At 35.2% G+C, this 24,497-nt stretch overlaps 1 protein-coding gene across 1 annotated transcript; it reads left to right on the top strand.

Annotated features, from left to right (window-relative positions):
• The first annotated feature begins 12,706 nt into the window (after nt 1-12,706).
• On the top strand, nt 12,707-13,979 carry LOC130714215 (uncharacterized). Its single transcript, XM_057564107.1, has one exon. It carries the CDS (start codon nt 12,913-12,915, stop codon nt 13,813-13,815), a length of 903 nt encoding a protein of 300 aa, XP_057420090.1. The 5' UTR covers nt 12,707-12,912; the 3' UTR covers nt 13,816-13,979.
• Nucleotides 13,980-24,497: the final 10,518 nt, after the last annotated feature.

Genomic DNA, 24,497 nt, shown 5'->3' on the forward strand with positions numbered 1-24,497 from the left:
GATCGTCAAGTGCTTCCTCGCACTCAAAGTGTTGTTCCTCAGAGAAATCCTCAAAAGCACCTTTACAACAAAATCACAGAATACTATAAGAATCTATCGAAAACTAAGCTATCGATACTTACTAAGGTTACTCGAAGTAATCTATACCCTAAGGTACGATAAACTAGCGCGAAAGGACAAGTTTTCGGAAAAGGAAATTTCCTCCTCCCCCTCTAATAGGCTCGGCCACTTTTGGTAATTGTGGGGCTCGATTTTTCTTCGATCAAACTTGGTTCCTATGCTTTCATAAGCCGTAACTAAGGGTATTCTGAACTCGGAAAAATTATCGGATCAAAAACTGTTGCAGGGGTATTTTGGTCATGATTTTTAACTTAGGATTTTCAAAACTGAAATCCCAAAAATAAATTTTGCAGGGACGTCACCAACGACGTTTATGACAACTAATCCTACTAGCACTAAGCTAAGGCGATAGTTTTCAGCCTAAAGGTTGAAGCTTTACTCCAAAAGTTCCAAAAATGGGTATTTTAGGTTCAAATTGATTCCGGCGGAATTCCGGCGACATAACGGAAAATCTAACCCGGCAGAAGTGATCTTGGGCACATATAGAAGAGGTTTAGAATCAGAAATGAAAGATTCAGGATAGTTTTGCAAAAACCCATAAACTATCCGCTCAGAAAACTCTACAGAAAAGCTATGGAAAAAGCGATCAGAGGTAAGGATTAGCGACTATACCTCGAAGCCTTGAAGTAGCAACTGATTGATCGACGATCAAGCAAACGATGAAGAAAATCTTCTCCTTCTTCTTCCTCTTTGTGGCCGCGGGTTTGGGTGGGGAAATGGGTAGTTTTTTTGGTTTTTTTCTTCCTTTCTTTGCTATATATAGAAGGTGGAAATTCGCGGGAAAATAAAAGTTTCGCGAATCTGATTTTTCCGGCGTCATTCTCCATGAATTATTAGATATGTTTTGGCAAAAGAATTCCAAAACTATAAAGAGGTCTCCTTGTATTTTTTGCAACTAAAGCATAGTCGGTATAAAACTATTTTACCCGATAAGTTGCTTTTTGCATCGAATGTCGGAATAGAAAACTTCCTTCGGAAGAAAGATTGAAATCATCAAGAGAAATGGGTGTACGCGTGTAGAATATTCATTTGAAGCTCTGAATAGATAAAGTCCCCATAGTCGGGTGATTCTAGGGTTTTGAAATACCAGGGATTCGGTTTCGGCAAACTTCCGATGATTGGAATCGGACGTTCGTAGATCCTAGAGTTTCGCCTCGAAACGATTGTGATATATGGAAAAAGAGAAGTTCTAGCATTTCTCTGAAGATTTTTGGAATTAACTGCCATCGTGCCTAAAAGTGAAAATTAGCTATATACTAGGGTTTCTGACCTAGGTCTAAGCGTAAAACGTTCGTGCTATAACTTTTATCGATCATAATGAAATCCTTGAACTTTTCCTGAACTTTCTCCTTCATAAATATATTTCATTTAATAAACTTTCGTTCAGGTTTCCCTTCACATTACATCAACCCTAATCGTGAATAAGAAGTTTATTCACTTAGCATGAACTTAAAAACTCGGGCCTTACATTACTGCATAATGTTAAGAGATGAGTCTCTAAGGGTTAGCTCAAATGGTAAGAGTTAGAGATATAAGGGTTAGGGAGAATGAAGGATGAAAGCGTCATGGTTCAAACCCTGGTAAATAAACTAATTTACTAACATTTCTAACAACTAACATTTGTCTATTAAAAATTTGTCTTAACTTTTTATATATATCTTAACTTTGGAAAACAACTTTTTAGTCAATTTGTAATATTTTTTAAATATTGTGACCTTGAACGATGGTAGTTGATCATATCACTTTTATTCAATCGTTAATGTATGTGTTTCGGATTAAATATTCAAGAAGGGTATAGACCACAAACCCTAGCAGAGCAAGGGAATAGTAGTAACCTATCCTTTTATGATAGATGTCAAAAATCCTTTAAAATGATTCCAAAGCTCCCTTTTATAGGGTAAATATACCGTTAATGATTTTCCACGCAGTAAATTGTGTTTAGAAACAAAATATATTAATATACACACCATCTATACTATCAGCCTTGCTGTAGCGATTAGAATTAGAAATAATGTGAAAACATGTATGTGTGTGTATATATATATAATCATTAATCATATTGAATTCACTAATAATGATCAATTTGCAGGTATAATAATAATCCTTCTTTAATTTATAAGGTTGTGCATCTAATAGCATGGGTACCGAAATAGTGGATCAGTAATAGAGAATAACATAACACTGAAGGATATACTAATTTAATAATGAATATAAAATAACTAATCCTAAATAGATAGAGGTTTGATGAGTTAATCATTGATTAGTTCACATTAATCCGATCATATGCATGCAAGTCACGGGGGGCGGTCAGATGCAGCAAGCCAAGATCTGTGAAGAGCATGCATGCATGTAGATGCAGCTTTAATTAATTAACTTGATGAAACTTGCTTAAATGAAAATAGAGTTTCAAAAGAAATGGAAACCGACGCATTTCCACTTCCACATGTGTATGGTGTTTAACTGTTTATAGAACAATTGCATTTCCATTTTTGCTGCCTGCTCCCTTCGCCGTCCCACTGGATGTCAGATCTTTTGTTTACATATGGAATCTCAATTATATTTTTTACCCCACCAATAATTTTTTTTTTCATATTTATCAATTAAAAATATATAAGTGGGATAATTACAAACTCATGTGATAGTTTTTATTTAATACCACAAATTGAACCAGCTAGCCGTTGGTAGTCAGACTCACCCTATTTATTTATTTATTATTTCTTTTTTATAGGTAAATGTTAGTGGTTAGTTGTTAGTAAGTTAGAAAATCCCTTCAAAGTTCCCTTCCAGGATTCGAACCCTGGACCTTCCCCTCCCCACCCTTATGTCCCCTAACTCTATATGACTGACGCTAATTGGTATGAATTTGCGTCAGACATTGTTCTATGTAGGTTGTGTACACTTAGAGTCGTCAATAAAACCAACATTAGTTTTAGCGCCAACTATTGTGAGCGATGCAAAATGTTACTCCATCCGTTCCTGATCTTTTGTTGTTTAAGGTTATGCACATTGTTTAAGAGTGCAATTATTAATATATTTGTTGACATAAACACCCTTAATTAATGTTGAGTTAAAGTGAAGAGAGAGAATGATAGTTATTGATTAAAAAACTTGTTATTATTTTGATTGGTGAAAATAAGAGGTGGTAGGTGAGAGATATAGTATTAAATAAGGGTATACATAGAATAAATTGTTAAATAATGAATTGGATTTGTAAAACAACAAAAGTTTTCAAAAGTTTTGGAATTTATATCAAAAGTTAAAACAGTAAAAGATCAGGAACGGAGGGAGTAGCTTTGAATCCCTTTTTAACGTCAACCCTGAAGGCAATGCTAACACTACAATAAAACACACTAACTATTGATGGTTAATTGGCATCGGTAACCCCTTAAAGTCGTCGGTAATGTAGCTTTACTGAAAAAAACCAACAGTCAAAAATATGTAGGTATTGACCTCGTTGGAAAATATTAATAACGATTTCTTAAAAGCTGTCTCTAATTATTGATGATTGTTTTTTCCGTTGCAAATTTATCGACGTCTTTGTTTGTCACTATGTTATTGACAAATATAGTCGTTAGTATAGTGATGGATAAATCTGTTTGTAAATTAACCACATTCATGGATGTTGGTAATAAACTAGATTGGACGAAAAAAACAACTTTGTTAGGGATAAAAGTGCTTAATCAGCAGAAAAAGTTCATTTAATTATTTGAACTATTTGTGATAATATATCAAACTCCATTGTTCTAAGTTTTGCATTCATGTTTGCAATCACAACAAGACAAGAACATTTTTTAATAAGATATTTATCAAATGATGAAAACTAATTAATAAATTACAAATTGAAACTTACTAGAAATTTTCACCATTTGAAAATACATTATAAATAAAATAACAAAGTCCATCCTACTTTTTATTAATATATTTAGTTTTCTAAAAAAAATAACAATTATTTTATGTTGTTTGGAAACAAAGACAGTAAAGAATTAAAATGTGAGGGTTTCCTTGCCAAAGAGGGACTTTCTGAAGACTTATTCATATATCTGATTCTATTTTTGCTTTAAAAAAATCCCTAGTAAAAAGGGTCTTTTTTATGTTCAACCATATATTTATTATATAAACAAAGAACACATTTAAAATATTCTAAGATGCTTAAAAAAATATTAGTTTAGAACACTCCTTGTGCTTCTTTCAATGATAATCTTTTGGCTTTTAAAACAAAAGTTATACCTCGACATATGCTTAACTTAATTAATTACATACAGTTTAAGTCTGACATGTTATAAATATTAATTTCATAGAATAATAATAAACTACAACATATATAGATATATGAAACTAAATTGGCTAAAAAGCACTTTTGGCCCTGATGTTTTAAGTTTGTGCAAATTCTGCCCCTACTCTATTTGTATCGACGTTTCTACCCCTCATGTTTTCAAAGAGAGTAGTGAATGCCCCTCTGTCAGTCAGACGTTAGAAACCTAAAAGAGGATGCTGACGTGGCTTTTATTTTTATTTTTTTACATGCCACGTAAAAAAAGATGTGGCTTTTTAATTTTATTTTAAAAACAATCTAAAATAACTTAATGATTAATTGAAAAAAAAAACATGCTAAACAAAACTAACCTAAACATTAAAAGAAAAACTAAACTTAATCTTATCTTCTTCTCCTATCTGCACATGTTCTACTCCCACCTCTAGTTCTTCACATCTTCTTCAACCTTAATCGCCAGCAACAATTCAAAACCCACCTCTTCTTCCAACACTCTCTGCCACCATGCCTCTTCTACCTTCTTCTTCAATTGTGGTTTTGTGAGGTGGGTTGGGGTGGGTGATTGGGGGTTAGGCTTGCGGTTGCAGGCGAGGGTGAGGGTTGTGATTAGGGTGGGGGTTAGGGGCTAGGGTTGGGTTGTGTGGGGTGGGTTGGAGTGGGTTCAGCCGGTAAGTGGTGGTTCTGGGTCTTGGGTTGGGTCTCGAGTTTAAAGTGGGCTGCAGTGGTGTTTCTGGGCGGTGGTTTTGGGTGGTAGTTCTGGGTGAGTTGGGTCTTTGGTGGGTTGGGTAAAGGAAGTGGTTCTGGGTGGCTTGGGTCTCGGGTTTAGGGTGGGCTACGGTGGTTCTGGGCGGTGGAGGTTCTATGTTTCTTCTTCTTCTTCTTCTAAAATCCCTAGATCCGAACCAAACCTAAATTGCTGATTTATTGGAATTAATTGAAACTGAATGGGATCAAGGATCTGGAGTAATTGATTGAAACAAATTGGGTTTTCTTTGGTTTTGGTTTTTTCTGGTTTTGATTTACTAGGTTTTTGGGTGGTGGTGCTGGTGGTTTTGGTGGCTGGGAGTGAGGGAGGAGTTGGTGGTATTGGGTGGTGGTTTTCGGTGGCAACAATATTTTTTTTGTTTATCAATGTTAAAATCCACGTGGCAGTATGAAGGAATAAAAAAAAAGTCCACGTCAGCAGCTCCGTTAGTATTTTAACGCTTGGCAGACGGAAGGGTAAGCGCTGGACCTGAAACTTCGACAAAAATAGAGTGAGAGTAGAATTTACTCAAACTTGAAACATTAGAGACTAAAAGTGTTTTTTAGCCAACTAAATTACACTAACCTCAATTTTGTGTAGAAATTTGTAAATATGCTCCATCGAACCAGCAAGTACTTTAAAATAAAGAAAAATATTTAAAAGCAAATAAAGAAAAAACTTACACTAATAAAAAAACTAAAAACAAATGAATAGAAGAAGCAAAGAGAGAAAGAAAAGAAGAATAAAAGTGAAGAGAAGTGAGGTGTGATGAAAGTGAATTGCAACTAACTATATATACTGTATAGATTGCTGACCGCTTAAATTTTCTGTAAAGTTGTATGTAACCAATAAAAAGGTTAATTACCGACTATTTTACTACTCAATAAATTAGCGGTTTCATAAATACTTCAGTTGATCGCTTTACTGACAGTCAAAACTATTGGAAAATGATCAGTGAGATTAGTGACGACTAAAACCATTAATAAATGTTGTCTGTAACCTTTTCCTAAAATGTACATGCCACCTGCCACGTAAAAATAATTGTATTTGTTGGTAATAGCTTTTGGGGCGAGGGGGGAGGGAGAACACTCATTACCGATGGCAAGTCATTGATAATTTGTTGGTAAAAAGTCATTGGTTATTACAAGTACTCTCGTAGTGTAAGCCAACGCTAAATCAGTTATAGCAACGTTGGCATTTGGCCGACACTAGTGAGTACATTTCTTGTAGTGGTCGTAATCATTATTCTTCAAATCCTATTTTGACTAACTCTAAGATATTCAAAGAGGAGAACGAAGTCTATTGATAATTGGGGAGAACAGTCATTATCGATGGCAAGTCATTGATAATTGGGGAAATTACCAACAAATTTGTGTTGGTAAAAAGTCGTTAGTTATTACAAGTACTCTCGTAGTGTAAGCCAACGCTAAATCGGTTATATCAACGTTGGCATTTGGCCGCCACTAATGAGTACATTTCTTGTAGTGGTCGTAATCATTATTCTTCGAACCCTATTTTGACTAACTCTAAGATATTCAAAGAGGAGAACGAAGTCTTATTATTTTACAGCCCAAAAATAATGATTCTCTTATTCAAACAAAAGAGTTGGACATTAATATAGATTGTAGAAGACTTTATAAGGAAGACATGATTTTTCACCTCTCATCTTCTATTTCTATGTTTTATTTGCTGCAAGGATCTATAGCTCTGATGTACTATGTTGGTGTTAGGTATTTTAGAGGTGGTATAGGAACTAAATCACCAATAAAAGTGTATAGTATGTTATGCTATATCTACCAAAAAATTTAGCATAAAAGGAAGTGTTTCATTTGTTTTTCCTGTTATTTGCTATTTTTTGCATCACATATACACCTCTACTTATAGCATGATTTATTGTTATCATCTTAAATAATGAAAACTATTCACTTCTTTGCTTCATCGAAAATCGAAAATTCATAGAAACAAAGAACGACTAAACAACAAAAATAGAGACCCGCTTGATGATGGTCTCCAACTCTATGTTGTTAAGTTCAAACTTCAAACGCTAGATATATTGTTTATTATATTTTGAATGATAAAAAATTTTAAGAGTATAAGTAACTGATTAATTATATCATGCTGATCAATTGTATTTCAGGAAATCAACCTTTTGCCCCTCATATCTTGTCGTCTCTTATTCAAAGTATAAGACTACATAAGGAGACGCTCAACCAAAGAAGAGAAAGGATAAAAGCATCGAAGGAAGACGAGACAAGAGTAAGAAGTCAAACATGCCTCATCGTCTAAGAAAGAAGACCAAAGAAAAGTCAAAGCTGCAAGACAGACTGTACAAAGCAAAGAGTGTATCCCTGCAAGGCATCTACACTAGCAAGGAAATGTCAAATCAGCGAGTACGCCTAAAGAAAGAAGAAGAAGAGAACAAGATAAACAACTTGAGCAAACAGAGTCAAATCCTCAAGATCATATGAAGAAGAAGATAAAGCTTCAGGACTACGTTGAGAAGCTGCAAGATCAAGTCAAGCTATCGGATCATCTGAGAAGGTGCACTCAACGTCTACGTTCAAAAGTCTATCTCAAGGCTAATCAAAGGAAGTAATCTTTAGAGAAAAGAGCGTCATATTGAAATGGAAATATCTGTGAAATTCTTGAGGAGAAAGTCAAGTGCTGGGAAATCACATGATACTCTACAAAGCACATTGACCAAGGAAATAAGTACAACAATGTTACCAACAAAGTTTCCTCTTTCTCTCTCATGCAAGAAATGAAGAAATGGAGTAAAGCTTATTATCTACGCTTACAGGCATCTATCTTATTTAGGCAACACATCCATTTCTGAAGAAGAATGAAGAATTTGGTCAAAGTTTAAAGTCTCAATTTTGAATGACCAATTGAAGAAAAGGAATGGAGCATGTGTTGAACTGATAGATCTTCTAAAGAGTAAAAGGGCTGAAGCAAGGAACATCTTCTACAGAAGAGAAGAACGATGGACGTAGAACTCTTGAAGCAATCACCGTCTATCATGAAATGAAGTATGCAGCTTCAGAAGGAAAGAAAGAAGAACAAGCTTCACAGTTAATTCATCTGAAAGAAATCTGAATGAATGAAGCAAAGAATCATCGTCTGAAGAATATAAGAACGATGAATAAAGATCGTCTGAAGCAAAAGGAAGACGACAGAAGAAGAAAAGCAATCAAAGCAGGTCGTCTGAACAAATTAAAGCCTATCAAGAGATAAAAGCTGCAAAGTCTAAAGAATGACAGTTGAAGAACAAATTAGAAAAGAGCTCAGATTAGTTTCTTGAAGAAGTACTGCAAAGTCAAAATCACCTGCTCTGACATAAGAAAAAGCAAAGCAAGAAATACAAATGTGTCATTTTCAGATTTCCCTATATTTACACCAACGGATAGAAGCTCAGACCAATGCTACCTACAAGTTGACATAATACATCTTTTCGGTAAAAGGTCTCAATCAAACAGTATCATGCCAACAACGCATCTGAATCAAGTATCAAACATATCATTTGATCCAACAACTAGAAGCTCTATGTAGAACACGCTCCAGCGGCTATCTTTCCCTTACATCAGATTCAAGAGTATAAATTGAAGATCTGAAGACTTGCAGAATTAGTGTGTATGCTCACCAAGATTGAGCTTTCATGCTCAACCAAGTTAAGTGAAAAAGAAGCCTCAGAGCTCATCACTTTGAAAAGATTATAATCATCATCTGCTTCAACATGAAGAGTAGTTTCCCTAATAATATTCATTTTTTCTGGAGAAGCAGGGTCCAAAGAATACTCATTTTTCCTGGAGAGGCAAGGTCCAAAGAATATTCATTCTTCCTGGAGAGGCAAGGTCCAAAGAATACTCATTTTTCCTGGAGAGGCAGGGTTCAAAGAACACTCATGTTGCCTGAAGAGGCAGGGTCCAAATAATACTTGTAAGGAAAAGTCATTGATACTTGAGCTTAGTAAAATCTTGGTATAGCAAAGGACTGGATGTAGACCTATCGTTCAGGGGGTGAACTAGGATAAAACGATGGTGTACATTGACTCCTTCCCTACTCACACTATTTCGCTGCACCAAACGATCCCAATAAAGATGATGAATCTTTTAATCGTTTGGAATTCCAAATTTTTGGATGGCACAATTCAAACCCTCCTTTCTTGTGCTACTCTTATCAACTTCATATGTGAGGGACTTCAACACAATGCAAACCCCTAGGTGGCGAGAGCGCGCCCAACTTAGCAAGACATTAATCTATAGTAGCATTGCATTTTCAGTTAACATAATTCAACATCACCCTTCAATCCTTTCGAAGCAGCTCCCAAATCTCATTGAACAAGGGACAAAACCTCATACTTTCCTCATCCTCTAGAGAGGAAAGAAGATCTGCATACTTCACCTCGAAAAGAACATCTTTGTGACCCCAGACCAAACCAGTAAGAGACCATCCCTCATAGAAGATGCTTCTACCAACAAGGAGGTTCCCCGCACCAGAGGTGGACGTCATCTATCACTCATCCCCACATAGTTTGCTTCAACGCTTTGCGAGTCCAGAAACGCAATGAATTCGTATGATCATGACATATTCGACGCCAAGCTTCTTGCATTGTCCACAAGGTCTCGTCAAAAACCATATTGTTGCACCACTTCGATAAACCCCAAAGGCACTCAATGAACTTGACTCCATGTCTATTACGAGTTTGGCTATTAACCCAACTAGAAAGGTCCTGTTGCATAAAATTCGGCCAAGAGAAAGCACCCATGCATCATCATCCAAATCACCCTAGAATGTGCCTCACGAAGGCAGTGAAGAGCATCTTCCACCGCTGCAGAACACGCTGGGGAGTTACATTGGCCATTTTACACTTAAACCTATGCACATTCCCCTGAAGCGCATTGTGCAAGGTAGCCCAGATGAACAATGTTACTTTTTCTAGAACCTTTGTTCTCCAAATCCACTGCCAACTATCGATGTCCTCTGTCTCGCGCAACTGATCATGGAGTCACGCATACGCATCCCTAACCGTGTAATAAACACTCCACTATATTTTTGGTTACATGGGAAGTAAAATCACTCCACTATATAAGTGCTAATTATCTCCACTAACATTAATATTTATAAAAACTTCCACTAATAATTATTTTCCACTAGCTATCTGCAAATTCCTTAACATGATGAGACAATGAACATTTGTTCTACATTCTAGTTCTTTGAATTAAATAATGCATGGCCGGCTGAAAAAGTGAGTCTTGACGGAAAATGGGAATCGGAATCAATTCTGTTAAGAACGTTTAGTCATTGGCTTGTTCTTATTTATTTGCACTCATAATGATTGATGATCGAGGTATAGACCGCATTTTCTGTCAAATGCTGGACTTTCTTAGTTTCTATTGAATGACAGTCATGCAACCTTGAATACTATTGTCTCTACCTTTATTCTTTTTTCCCCTTACATATATACAGCCACATGAATTGTGCCAAATTTAATTAATACAATAAGACACATCATTTTTCTCTACCATGATCAGTGACGTCTCAGAATCTCACATGCTTTATATATAAAATCACATGGCTTCATTCCCAAGGGGCCAAGATTTTATAATTTTCTCTGCAATTTTTACCCTCAAAGCCATGCTTATTAATTTGATCTTGTCCAAATTTCTTTAACTTAAGAACAGCAAAACTGATACAACTTTGGATCAATTTCTGCACATATCTTTCAAAAGATAGAATAAACACATGCAGTGGCAGTGTGATAAATACAAGACTATGCTTACTTGCAATCCTCTTGGTTACATTATAGAGACAACTTGCTATTGCCATTCATACTGCCAGACTTTGTCTCAATTTACTACGCGCAGGCAGCATCTGATGATGCTGAATTAGCAGCACATGGAAATGAAAACAGTGTTTCATTTGTAAATTCAACAATATCATGCCTTTCTTTAAACACATTGCTTATCACAACAGTTCAATGCAAGTTGCATAACCATAAATGGTTTTTAATTAGTTTGCATCTAAATCAGATGGCCATAGCTGGTAAAGTTTTGAATTTTAGGATATGATTCTTGTGATAGACTAGCAAATAAACCATCCCACATTTTAGGTACAATACGGAAAACCATACGCACCCCTAGCTAGCATGCATATAAGATTTATTAACTTCAGTCCTCGAAAAGATACATGTTTTGCCAATCTATACTCAAACCAAAAACAAAAATTACTCCACTTTTAGTAAGTAGCCAGCTCATAATATTGACCACTTTTAAACACTCACTTTAGTGACTTTTTTTACAGTCAGAAAGTGAATTTTTTTTTTCCTACTTTACACTTTCTTGTGGTAAAAAACGGCCATAAAAATGGATGTCTAAACATAGTCAATACTGTGCCACGATTTACCATTGAAGCTGAAGTAAAGGATGTGCTTTTTGATTTTCATTGTGGTCTTTTTTCTTAACCTATTAGTGCAGGTCATGCGTTGGGTTTCATATAAGCAACTATTTAATTTAAACATTTTGAGGGAAACATGCCTAAGTTCAACAATCAAAAGTTCCTTACTCCTAAGCTGCTGTCTAACAGAAAATATTATTCTTAGTTAGGTACATTGCTCTTGAAACGTAATGTTGATTATAGTGCAGAAAAACATAGCAGACAAAAAGAATCACCTCCTCAAGTATACAACTAACATGTGATTCCTATACTTATCCCCTTCCTCTTAAATCACCCCTAAATCCCCTTCCTTTAATTCCTCTACTCCTAACACAAGTCACCCACCCAACAGAAGCACCAGAACTTATATGCTGTAATGTTTTTATTATGCTACCATATGCAATTCCCAAAGTAGAAGAAACGTCTCTGTTCATTGCCCCCTTGTCTCCTAATATCACCAAATTCACTGCCACCACAACTCCTCATGGTTCCCATTATTCAGCATCTTAATTCTTAAATGATAAACTATAGCAACTTGAACAAACATCGCTCATATGTCCCCTCAATTAATCTTAATGCTACGTAGCCTAGATTCCAGGCCTATGAAGCAAACTTTAGGCCACAACTCACAACATTGTATGATCCAACCTTGATTATTTAAATCCACCCCTCATATATACTTTGAAGAAAGACATAAAATGCAAACTTTATTCAAATAGGAAAAAATTTCAATTATGCACATGATCTTTTAATTATATGTTATACTATTGAATTATGGTTGAGTAGATGGGATTTTTCATTCATCATCAAGGGAAACAGGGGAGCATATACCAGCAATGTTCTGTGTCCATTGTTTTGTACTCCCATGAATTTCTCAAACATCAACGTAGCCCATCTTACCGCCATAGGATTAATTAAATGGTCTAAATCACCATTGTTACAAAATTGTTGTCCTAAAATATTGCATTACAATCGGAAGGATAGGGAGACCCACATTGACATCACATGCACATAAAATTCCCAAGAACAATACTTGTACAGACAAACTGTGCAAGAAACCTAATTTTTCTCTTTATTTCTCTCTTCTGATGACATCCATCATATATCACATTCGTTATTGATTTCTTTTCTTTTCCTTTTTCACATTGATTGTCTATTCGGTGTTTACACTATGCCGGTGTCTACAAATCATTTTCCAAAAATTCCCAAAACTAAATAGTTGCCTTGCACACAGAGTTCCAAGATTAGGTTCTCCTTTATCATGTTCCTATAAATAGATAGATGGAACACTAATTGTCAATCAATTATTCTTGTGTTCAGTGCACTTTTCAACAAAGAAACAAAAATGGAAACTACTTCTACATTGCCATGTACTCCTCAACCTGTAAGGTCAATTAGCTTGCCCACTAGAGTGCACCCTTCTTCTCAAAGAGTTGAAGCACTCTTGAACCATCTTAAAACTCATCATTCCAAGCCTGTTTCAAGCACCATTTGCTTGGAAGCAGACACAATTCAAAGTGATTTGGTTGTGCTTGCAGAGCTATACAACTGCATGGAGGAACTCTTCCAATCTCCACAGACTCAACAAGCTCTATTGCACTACCAAAATGGGAAACTAGTGGAAGAGGCATTAAGTGGTTCTGTCACACTCCTAGATGCATGTAGTGCAGCAAGGGATATATCTTTAGCTCTCAAGGAACATGTGCAAACTCTTCAATCAGCAATACGTAGAAGAGGGTATTCAAGCATTGAAAGCAGCATTTCTCAATATGACAGCTTCAGAAGAAAGGCCAAGAAAGAAATTGCAAAGAACCTTGGAGCAATGAAGAGAATGGAGAACAAAGTTAGTTATTTTTCTCTAACGGGTCAAGAACAGAACATAACATTCTTAGCCAGAGTTCTAAGAGAAGCAAGCACCATCACCATATCAATTTTTCGTTCTCTTTTGCTATTCCTGTCCATGCCAGGGCTCAGAACAAAAGGATCCTCCTTGATCTCAAAGCTAAAGCCATTGAAATTGTTTTCTTCAGAGAGCCAACAAAAGAACACTAATGTTGTGGAACTCAATGCTTTGTGCTCTCTTCTTGCAAGACGAAAACAAGGTGATGCTATTGCTGAAGTTCAAGGTGCATTAAGAGTATTGGAGACATTGAATGTTAGCATTGATGGTCTCGAGGGTGGATTAGATTGCATTTTCAGACGTTTAGTTCAAAATAGAGTGTCATTTCTTAATATGCTTGCTCAATAGCACAAAAAATATGAGTGAAAGCCAAACCCTTGTACATGCTTATGAGAGATTGAGAGTGATCATGTGTAGTCCGCATATTAAAGGATTTGCTCTCCTCAAATCATTACTTGTTTGAAAGAGAGCATCCGCATGATTCAGAATGATATTATCAATTCACATTTTTTTCCATATTCTTGTTCCTTTATTTTTCCGTGTTTTACATTCTCAAATTATTTTCAATTTATATTTTGAAGCGTGAGATATAGCATGGCCAAAGAAATGAAAAGATTCACCAAAGAAAAAACCAATGAAAAGGCCATACAAGTCACGATGCTTGTAATTGACTTCAAAAGAAGGACAAGTGAATCTTATTGGTTGCATGCAACAAAACTCTGATCTCAATAAACGACATCGGCTATATGGGTCGCGCGATGTAATTTTACTCAAATAAAAACCAAATTTTGTGCGATATTATTGACAATGAAGACGCTTTTAATAATATATTCCGGTTTATTTTGTCTGACTCTTCCCCTTCTTCGATGGATTAGAGATAAAGTTATCAGCCCTTCTCGCAGGTGTCTTCAAAAGCCTTCTTTGTGCGTGTCTGTACCACTACCACTGTAACCGGTTTTCACGATGCTTGTAATTGACTTCAAAAGAAGGACAAGTGAATCTTATTGGTTGCATGCAACAAAACTCTGATCTCAATAAACGACATCGGCTATATGGGTCGCGCGATGTAATTTTACTCAAATAAAAACCAAATTTTGTGCGATATTATTGACAATGAAGACGCTTTTAATAATATCTTCCGGTTTATTTTGTCTCACTCTTCCCCTTCTTCGATGGATTAGAGATAAAGTTATCAGCCCTTCTCGCAGGTGTCTTCAAAAGCCTTCTTTGTGCGTGTCTGTACCACTACCACTGTAACCGGTTTTTCATTTGTTACTCCTTGATAGAGATTACTCCAATATCTCCTCTATTAGAAATTGGGAGACCTATACTCAACCACAAAAGCTAGCTCAAGAGTTAAGGTTTGCACTATCCTTATAAAGTTTATCTTGGCTCTATCTCTAGCCAATGTGGGACTTCTAACATCCTCTTATACAACCATTGTATATCCTATGATTTCTAGTGTGGTCACTCATCATCTTAACATTCTCATTTATGTAGGACTCCTTTACCTTTTCTGATCAACCCCTTAGTTTCCTAATGTTAATCCTTCTTTGAATCATAATATGTCAAAGTACCGATGTTTCATGAACCAAACAAAATCTAGCATTCATGGTTAGCTTCTTTGCTAGCATTCGTTAGGAAAACGCAAGGGACCTTTTCTCATGTAACATTGCATTGATGAAAGGAAGTAAACTTAAGGGGTTTGGCCCATTAAGGGGTCTTCAGGCCCAATGTAGCATTGATTTTTTTTAAACCCCAATGTATCATTGTTGAACATGAGTGCTATAGCAACACTCTATTTTCAACACTGTCTTTAACACTATTTCATTAATAAGTTAAAAATTATGTGGGTCTCATATATATATATATATATATATATATATAAAGTTCACTTAAGCTATAAGTATTAAATACATTAATGATTAAACAATGAAGTTAAAACAATTTTATATTTAACTTTCAATATATATCCACTTATTATCAACTATGAATTAGTAATGGTTAAACTTTTCAATTTCTCATATTTTAAATTAAATATTAATATTATTTAAATTTTAATTATTCATTACAAATGAGGGAAATTTTAAAGTAATAATAATAATTGAAATTGACTAACTTTTCATTAATAACAATATTAGATAGTTAATATTAATCTTTTATACTTCTTTCTAATTGTAAAGCTTTCTAATTTTTTATATATTAAAATTAAAATTAAAATTAATTTAATAATAATTATTCATCATAAGTTGAGGATTTTTTAAAAAATAATAAATAAAACTTATTACTATTTTTTACACTAACTACTAAAATGTAAAAGTTACTTTGAACCTTTGAATTAAAATTTTCCTTTGTATTAAATAAATTAAATTAAAACATAAAAAATGAAAAAAATTGCCTAAGTCATTAGCTATCCAACTACCTACTAAAATGTACAACTCAATTGAAATTTTGGTATAAATACACAAAAAAAAAACCTTTGTATTATATACATTAAACTAAACTAAAAACTTATCAATAAAATTTTCAAATCAATTAGTTGTTCAACTACCAACTAATTTTCGTGTTTGTTGTATAAGGAAGAATAGAACATGACAAATGACTCATGAAACATAACACTTTAGTTCTCTAAAAAATGGTGAAAAAATAAACGAACCTAGACACTCAAATAAACAAAAACTACACTTTTATTTGAGAGGTAGGAAAGTTGATACGAGTAAATATAATAATTTAATAAAATATTTAATTAGATACAAAATATTTCAAAAAAAATATATTAGTCACAATCATTTATTTTTTCATTTAATTATCATAAAAAATTTAATTAAATAATTAAGCAGTAAAATTTTCCTACGCAGTAAAATTTACCTACGTTTGTATTAATATAAATGAAGCAATAACAAATTTCTCTGTAGTTAATATATTAATAATAAAATTAAATATTTTCGAAAGTAATTCAACTACCTAAATTGAATAATAATATTCATTCTTTTAGAAAATGGAAATATATTAGATGAAAAGATATCTTGAGAACACCCTCTCTCAAGTGAGGTAAATAGAAACGGAAATGAACATAACAAAGAAATTGAAATGAAAAGAAACAGAGCAGTCTAAAAAACATAAGAAAGCAAGCTGCCTAGAAGCTACAAAACATACGAAACCTACACCAGGAAAGCAGGAAACAAAAGTAGCTTGAAAAGAACATAAAAAAGCCACCAAGGACAAGGTGCACAAGCCAAGAGAACTCAGCAAGGGAGAGCACGGAGAGAAAATCGTGAGATAGGAGTAAAGAGAATCTCCTTCAAGCAACTGTAAACATAAAAATTGGCTTGAATTTTGCATAAGGGAAAAATAACAAAAATTAAACTTGGTTAATGACAAAATAATGTTATCAATAAATAATTTAGATAAAATAGTTTAAATTTAAAAATAACGCTATAAGGTATTTACCATGAACTATAACGTATGTATGTTTTATTTGAAGAAACAATCTCAATATAATTTTATGATCTTATTATATATTAGTAAAAACGATTTTGAGCAAGCTTAGTAGAAAAAAGTTATGACCAAAGTTGAATAAATATAAATTTATTACATAATACTTAATCTATTTAATTTACATCTTATTATAGTTGAACAAATGAAATTACTTTATTTTTCTCGATTTTAACATGTGTAAACCTGTATGGGAAATTGTGATTGCCCTTCCCAAAAAATGACTTTTTCAGTAAAAAGTATAAAAAATGGTAAAACAACTTTTTTGATGGTATTAAAAACTTATTGCTTAATTTGTTTTCAAATGGATTGTATTATGTTTCACATTATTAAATAAATAAATAATTAATTTTATAAAATGATCTAATGCTGATTATTAAATATTAGTAATTAAATTTAAGTAATATTAATTATTTACAAAGAGAACTCCAACACAATTGAAAAGTATTTTTTTGAATTATTGAAATGTTGAACACAATTATTATTTTTATTTTAAAATAATAACTATTTTAATATTTATGTAATAATTTAAACTATAATCATTATAATATAATGTTAAAAAATGTTAAAAAAAAACCGTGCAACGCACGGGTATAATACCTAGTTTTTAGTGAAACTCACTTGAATTTTAATCAATAGATTGTTGAAGAGAATGCCCCAAACATTTTTCTGAAATGAATGACAAAATGAAAGTCAAAGTGGACCTAGAAAAAAATTGAAAGTTCAAAACTGATTATCCCTTTAGAAATCTTAAAGTCTAAATGTACTAAAGTATTGTTTTGTAGAGCTTATTTTATATCATAAGCTCTTATGCAAGCATTTGTGAAAGCTTATATAAATTGCTTATGCCCTACTTTACTATAAGTTGTTTTGAGTTTATTTAAAAAGGTTGTTCATATTAGCTTATGAATAAGAGCTTATGCGTATCCACAACCTATTTTTAGTTTATTTCAATAAGTTTTTCTAATTAGCTTATAAATAAGCGTTTATTATTTTAGACGCTTAATTAAGTTGTTTGCACAAACGAACATTATGTCTCTACCAAAACTAAATGACCTAAAAATTTTGGAAATTATATTTACACACCCAGCTTTTACTATTTACACACCCAAATATCATGCTTTCATTTATTAATTTCAAATAGAATTGTGTGTGAAATAATAATAATAATAATAATAATAATAATAATAATAATAATAATAATAATAATAATAATAATAATAATGCGAAAAACATTCCCCTAAAATCTTAGAAATGAGGTTTTATTTTTTGTCTATAGAAAGGGGTTCAAATAAATAATTTTAAAACCTAATGACAATGCTTTAAAGACTTAGGGCTCGTTCCGAGTGGTTGCTCAGTTTTTAGTGTTTGGTTTCCAAATGCAAATATGAAAACAAAACATGTTTGGCAAAAAATAAGATGAAATGAGTTTTTACTGAATTTCAAAACCGTTTTAGTCTATTTCTAAAATCACAAAATATGGTTGTGTGATTATTGTCACCACAACAACCATCGTCGCCACAACAACCATCGTCGCCACAACACCTTCCACCGCCACCACAACCACCTTCACCGCCATCACCATCGTCGCCACCACCTCCACTTGCATCCTCCACCAGTGTCGCCGCCACCACCACCCTCCACTGCCACTACCACCCTCCCACACTACCACCTATGCCTCCACCACCCTTCACCATAGTCACATGCGCCACCACCATCGGCGCCACAGTTGCCACTGACACCACCACATTCACGACAAACACCACCGTTGACTCTACTGCAACTGTTGAGAGATTTTTCTACACCAATACTACTTTTAAAATCCTCAATATTCAATTGTTGTATAGCATAGGGTTTTGTCGTATCCACAGGGAATTGGTAACTCAAATGTCGTTCTCTAGTAAAATTACTCAAGCAATAGATTTCCGAAAGGTTGATAATTGTTTCGGTGACCAAAACACATGCAAATTAAACAAAGCGAGATAAAAACGATAGGATATCAAGATGAGAAAACTGTCGGACTTGGAGTTCACCGTTTAACTACTAGTGTCCTATGATTCTATATGCAAATTCATTCATATCCATAATTCATCTACACCATTTCTACCCTACTTCATTCACATGAGTGGATATCTATAACTTACTTTCCTAAACATTGATTCCTCACATGCATAGAAAAGCTAAGTTATCTTTAAGCTCAGATGTTTAAGGGACTAACAAACCTAACTCTATTCCTAGCAATTAGATTTATTAGATGACTAACTCTAGGTCGGACTCTAGACGTCGTAGCTTCCGCTCTTACGCCGAATCAATCGATATGTTCTAGGTGCGCAAACTAAAACATAGCATTAAGAACAAGAGAAAACCATTGAATCATGTAATAGAAACGATATTTTCATATAGAAATCAAGAAGAACAAATCATAGTTAAATGCTACATCCAAATCCAACAAAGAAACTTAGCAACCCATATCCATGGATTGCTTACAAAGCTTACAAGAGGAAACTAAGATGAAAGCGGCGACCTGTGCCGTCCTCGATGTGTCTCCAGCACGATGGATGGTGGATCAAAGCTCCCAAAGTTTCTCTCTTCCTTCTCTCTGCAATTTTCTCTCAAAGAGGTCCAAAATATGTTAAAAGATGATTCAATTCTGATTTGGTCGAGCTTTTTATAAAATAGGACAGCAATCTCGCTTAAGCTGATAAAGGTGTCGCTTAAGCGAGCAGGTTTCTTCACGTTCAGGTAAGGTCTTTGGCTTAAGCGAGACCATTTCTCGCTTAAGCCGAATTGTCTTCCAGAACCACTGCTACCGCCATGTAATTTGGCTTAAGCGAGACAACATTTGGTTAAGTGAAGTTCAATATATCTGCCACTGCTACTGCCATGTAGTTTGGCTTAAGCGAGCCAACTTTTGGCTTAAGCGAACTTCAATATTTTTAGCCCTTTTGATATTCAAATGGTTGGATCTTCTTGACTTTTCTCCTACAATAAAAACCAAAGAGTCTAAATGATAAAACTAACATATCTTACATAATATCTATATAAAAACTATCTACTTAATAAATTAACCTATTTGAGAGATAATTTGAAAGATAACTTACACATTTCGAACAGATAAGTACCCAAATTAATATAGGAAATCAGGTAAATTTGGCACTTATTAGCAACCACCACCTCCATCATGACAATCGCCACCGCTGTAAGATCAAGTTTTGATCGTGTAGTACAACTCTATGTTTTGAGGATTACAAGTTAACATTTTAGTATGAACAATTATGGTACTCTAACGTGTTTTTCTGAGTGTGCTATTTACAGGCTCTGACCTCAATTCAATCTCACACAAATCAGAAGCACTGTGCATAAAGAGTGACCCGAGAACCGCTTTCGCAACATCTATGTTCACTCTGAACAGTAGAAACGCTTCAGAAGATCTGAAGTATACAAGCTCTGATATGGACTCAGTCACTTGAAGTTCTAAAGATCCAGAAGTTCTGACAACCAAGAAACTCTGAAGGTTCAAATGTTCTGATGGTGTAGAAGACTCTGAAGATCCAGAAGCTGAAAAGTGGAAACTCTGATGTCCAGAAGCAAGATGACTCTGAAGACCATGTACTTCCCTCTGAGTTCAGAATCAGAAGATACAACGGTCAGAGGATCTGTGCTTTCCCTCTGACTCTGATCAACCGGCTTCACAAGTTCCAACATGAAGCATTCCCCTGATCAGAAGTCTCCTAGGTTTAAAGGTCAAGTCACTATCCAAGTACAAAAGCGAATGTACTATCCTGACGACCTACCTAACATTCTCAGCCACAGCAGAAGCTGGAATTTCCAGAACTGCCCTCCAACGGTAGCATTTCCATGCAGCGTTCAAACCCTAATCCTTGGAGTATAAATAGAGGCTGAAGATTGAAAGATGCGGCTGGAAGAATTATACACGCGCAAGCTATATTCAAAAACCTTCTAAGTATTCTTTCATCTGAATTCATTGTGTTTACTATTAGCTTTTCCGAAGCAAATCCTTTGTAAACATTCTTTCTTAAACAGTTTGTTTAGTTACCTTTAGGAGATCAAGGTTGATCGGATCCTAGAGAAAACTAAGAGAGTGAATCTTAGTGTGAGCTAAGTCAGTGTAATTGTTAGTCACTTGTAGGTTTTAAGTGCAGTTGTAACATTTACCTGATTAGTGGATTGCCTTCATTCTAAGAAGGAAGAAATCACCTTAACGGGTGGACTGGATTAGCTTGAGGGATTTATCAAGTGAACCAGGATAAAAATCCTTGTGTGCTTTTCTATCTCTTATCTTAAGCACTTAGTTCTCGAAAGATTTGTTAAAATCTTCAAGGTGGAAGTTTTATCTTGAAAACGTTATTCAAACCCCCCCCTTTCTACCGTTTTTCATACCTTCAATTGGTATCAGAGCGCAACTTCTGATTACCACACCTAAAAGTGTTCAGTGATCCGGGCCGGTGTGAAAAACAATGGCTACCACCAGTGAAACTCAAAAAGATGGTTACAATGCAAAGCCTCCCATGTTCGACAGTCAAAGGTTCGAATATTGGAAAGATAGACTTGAAAGTTTCTTTCTGGGTTTTGATGCAGATCTCTGGGATATTATTGTGGATGGCTATGAGCGTCCAGTTGATGAAGAAGGCAAGAAGATCCCAAGGTCAGAGATGACTGCAGATCAAAAGAAGCTTTACTCACAACATCACAAAGCTAGAGCAATTCTTCTAAGTGCTATTTCTTATGAAGAGTACCAGAAGATTACAGATCGTGAGTATGCAAAAGGCATCTTTGAATCCCTGAAGATGTCTCATGAAGGAAATAAGAAAGTCAAAGAATCAAAGGCATTGTCTTTGATCCAAAAGTATGAATCCTTCATCATGGAGCCAAACGAGTCCATTGAAGAAATGTTTTCCAGATTTCAGTTGCTTGTAGCTGGAATTCGACCTCTCAACAAGAGCTACAGAACAAAAGATCATGTCATAAGGGTCATCAGAAGTCTTCCTGAAAGCTGGATGCCCTTGGTGACTTCAATAGAGCTCACAAGAGATGTTGAGCATATGAGTTTAGAAGAACTCATCAGCATATTGAAGTGCCATGAGCTGAAGCGCTCAGAGATGCAAGATCTGAGGAAAAAATCAATAGCCTTGAAATCCAAATCTGAGAAGGCTAAAGCTGAGAAGTCAAAAGCTCTCCAAGCTGAAGAAGAAGAATCTGAAGAAGCATCAGAAGATTCTGATGAAGATGAGCTGACTCTGATCTCTAAAAGACTCAACCGTATCTGGAAGCACAGGCAGAGCAAGTACAAAGGCTTTGGAAAGGCCAAAGGAAAGTCTGAATCCTCAGGTCAGAAGAAGTCCTCAATTAAGGAAGTCACATGCTTTGAGTGCAAAGAATCAGGGCAATACAAAAGTGACTGTCCAAAATTGAAGAAGGACAAGAGGCCAAAGAAGCACTTCGAGACCAAGAAAAGTCTGATGGTGACTTTTGATGAATCAGAGTCAGAGGATGTTGACTCTGATGGTGAAGTCCAAGGACTCATGACCATTGTCAAAGACAAAGGAGAAGAGTCAAAGGATGTTGTTGACTCTGACTCAGAATCAGAAGGAGATCCTAACTCAGACGATGAAAATGAGGTATTCGCTTCTTTCTCAACCTCTGAACTGAAACATGCCTTGTCTGATATTATGGATAAGTATAACTCTTTATTGTCTAAGCATAAGAAGCTGAAAAAGAACTTATCTGTTGTTTCTAAGATTCCTTCTGAACATGAGAAAATCATTTCTGATTTGAAAAATGATAACCATGCTTTAGTGAATACTAACTATGTGCTTAAGAATCAAATTGCTAAGTTAGAAGAAATTATTGCCTGCGATGCCTCTGATAGTAAGCATGAATCTAAGTATGAAAAATCTTTTCAAAGATTCCTGGCTAAAAGCGTAGATAGAAGCTTGATGGCTTCATTGATCTATGGCGTGAGTAGAAATGGAATGCATGGCATTGGCTATTCTAAACCAATTAGAAATGAGCCTTCTATGCCTAAAGCTAAATCTTTGTATGAATGCTTTGTTCCCTCTGGTACCATATTGCCTGATCCTTTACCTGCTGAAGTTGCTAAACCTCCTCTTAAAAAGGGATCCTTCTCCATGTCTAAATATCATGCAAAAATTCCTTTACATTACCATGTTGAGAAACCCAAGGTGATCAGAACCTCTGGGTAACTAACAAGAGAGGACCCAGAAAGTGGGTACCTAAGGATAAGATTATCTATGTTGCAGATATCCTTGATAGCTCCACTGAAACACCAATCATGGTATCTGGACAGTGGATGCTCGCGTCACATGACGGGAGAAAGGCGTATGTTCCAAGAGCTAAAACTTAAGCCTGGAGGCGAAGTTGGCTTTGGTGGCAACGAAAAGGCCCAAGTGCAAAACGAGAAGGCTTGTAGGATTGTGCGTGTCAGAAGTGACCATGGTGGAGAGTTTGAGAATGACAAGTTTGAGAGTCTGTTTGATTCCTATGGAATTGCACATGATTTCTCTTGTCCCAGAACTCCTCAACAAAATGGTGTTGTTGAGAGGAAGAACATAACTCTTCAGGAGATGGCTAGAACCATGCTCCAAGAAACTGGCATGGCTAAGCACTTTTGGGCAGAGGCAGTAAACACAGCGTGCTACATTCAGAACAGAATCTCTGTGAGACCAATTCTGAATAAGACTCCCTATGAATTGTGGAAGAACATAAAACCCAACATTTCTTACTTTCATCCTTTTGGTTGTGTTTGTTATGTTCTTAATACTAAGGATAGATTGCATAAATTTGATGCTAAGTCTTCTAAATGTCTATTACTTGGTTACTCTGAGAGATCTAAAGGTTTTAGATTATATAATACTGATGCTAAAACAATTGAAGAATCTATTCATGTTAGATTTGACGATAAGCTTAACTCTGACCAGTCAAAGCTAGTTGAGAAATTTGCAGATTTAAGTATAAGTGTTTCTAACAAAGGCAAAGCTCCAGAGGAAGCTGAGCCAGAGGAAGATGAACCAGAAGAAGTTGGTCCCTCTGATTCACAAACTCTGAAGAAGAGCAGAATCACTGCAGCCCATCCTAAGGAATTGATTCTGGGCAACAAAGACGAACCAGTCAGAACCAGATCAGCCTTCAGACCCTCTGAAGAGACCCTGCTTAGTCTGAAAGGATTGGTGTCCTTAATTGAACCCAAGTAAATTGATGAAGCTCTTCACGACAAGGACTGGATTCTGGCCATGGAAGAAGAATTGAATCAATTTTCCAAGAATGATGTTTGGAGCCTAGTGAAGAAGCCTCAAGATGTCCATGTAATTGGAACAAAATGGGTGTTCAGAAACAAGTTGAATGAGAAAGGAGATGTAGTCAGAAACAAGGCAAGGCTAGTTGCTCAAGGCTACAGCCAGCAAGAAGGAATAGACTACACAGAAACATTTGCTCAAGTAGCAAGACTAGAAGCAATCAGATTGTTGATCTCTTTCCCAGTGAATCACAACATAATT

Source organism: Lotus japonicus, chromosome 4 (assembly GCF_012489685.1).
Source record: "Lotus japonicus ecotype B-129 chromosome 4, LjGifu_v1.2".
Lineage (NCBI taxonomy): Eukaryota > Viridiplantae > Streptophyta > Magnoliopsida > Fabales > Fabaceae > Lotus > Lotus japonicus.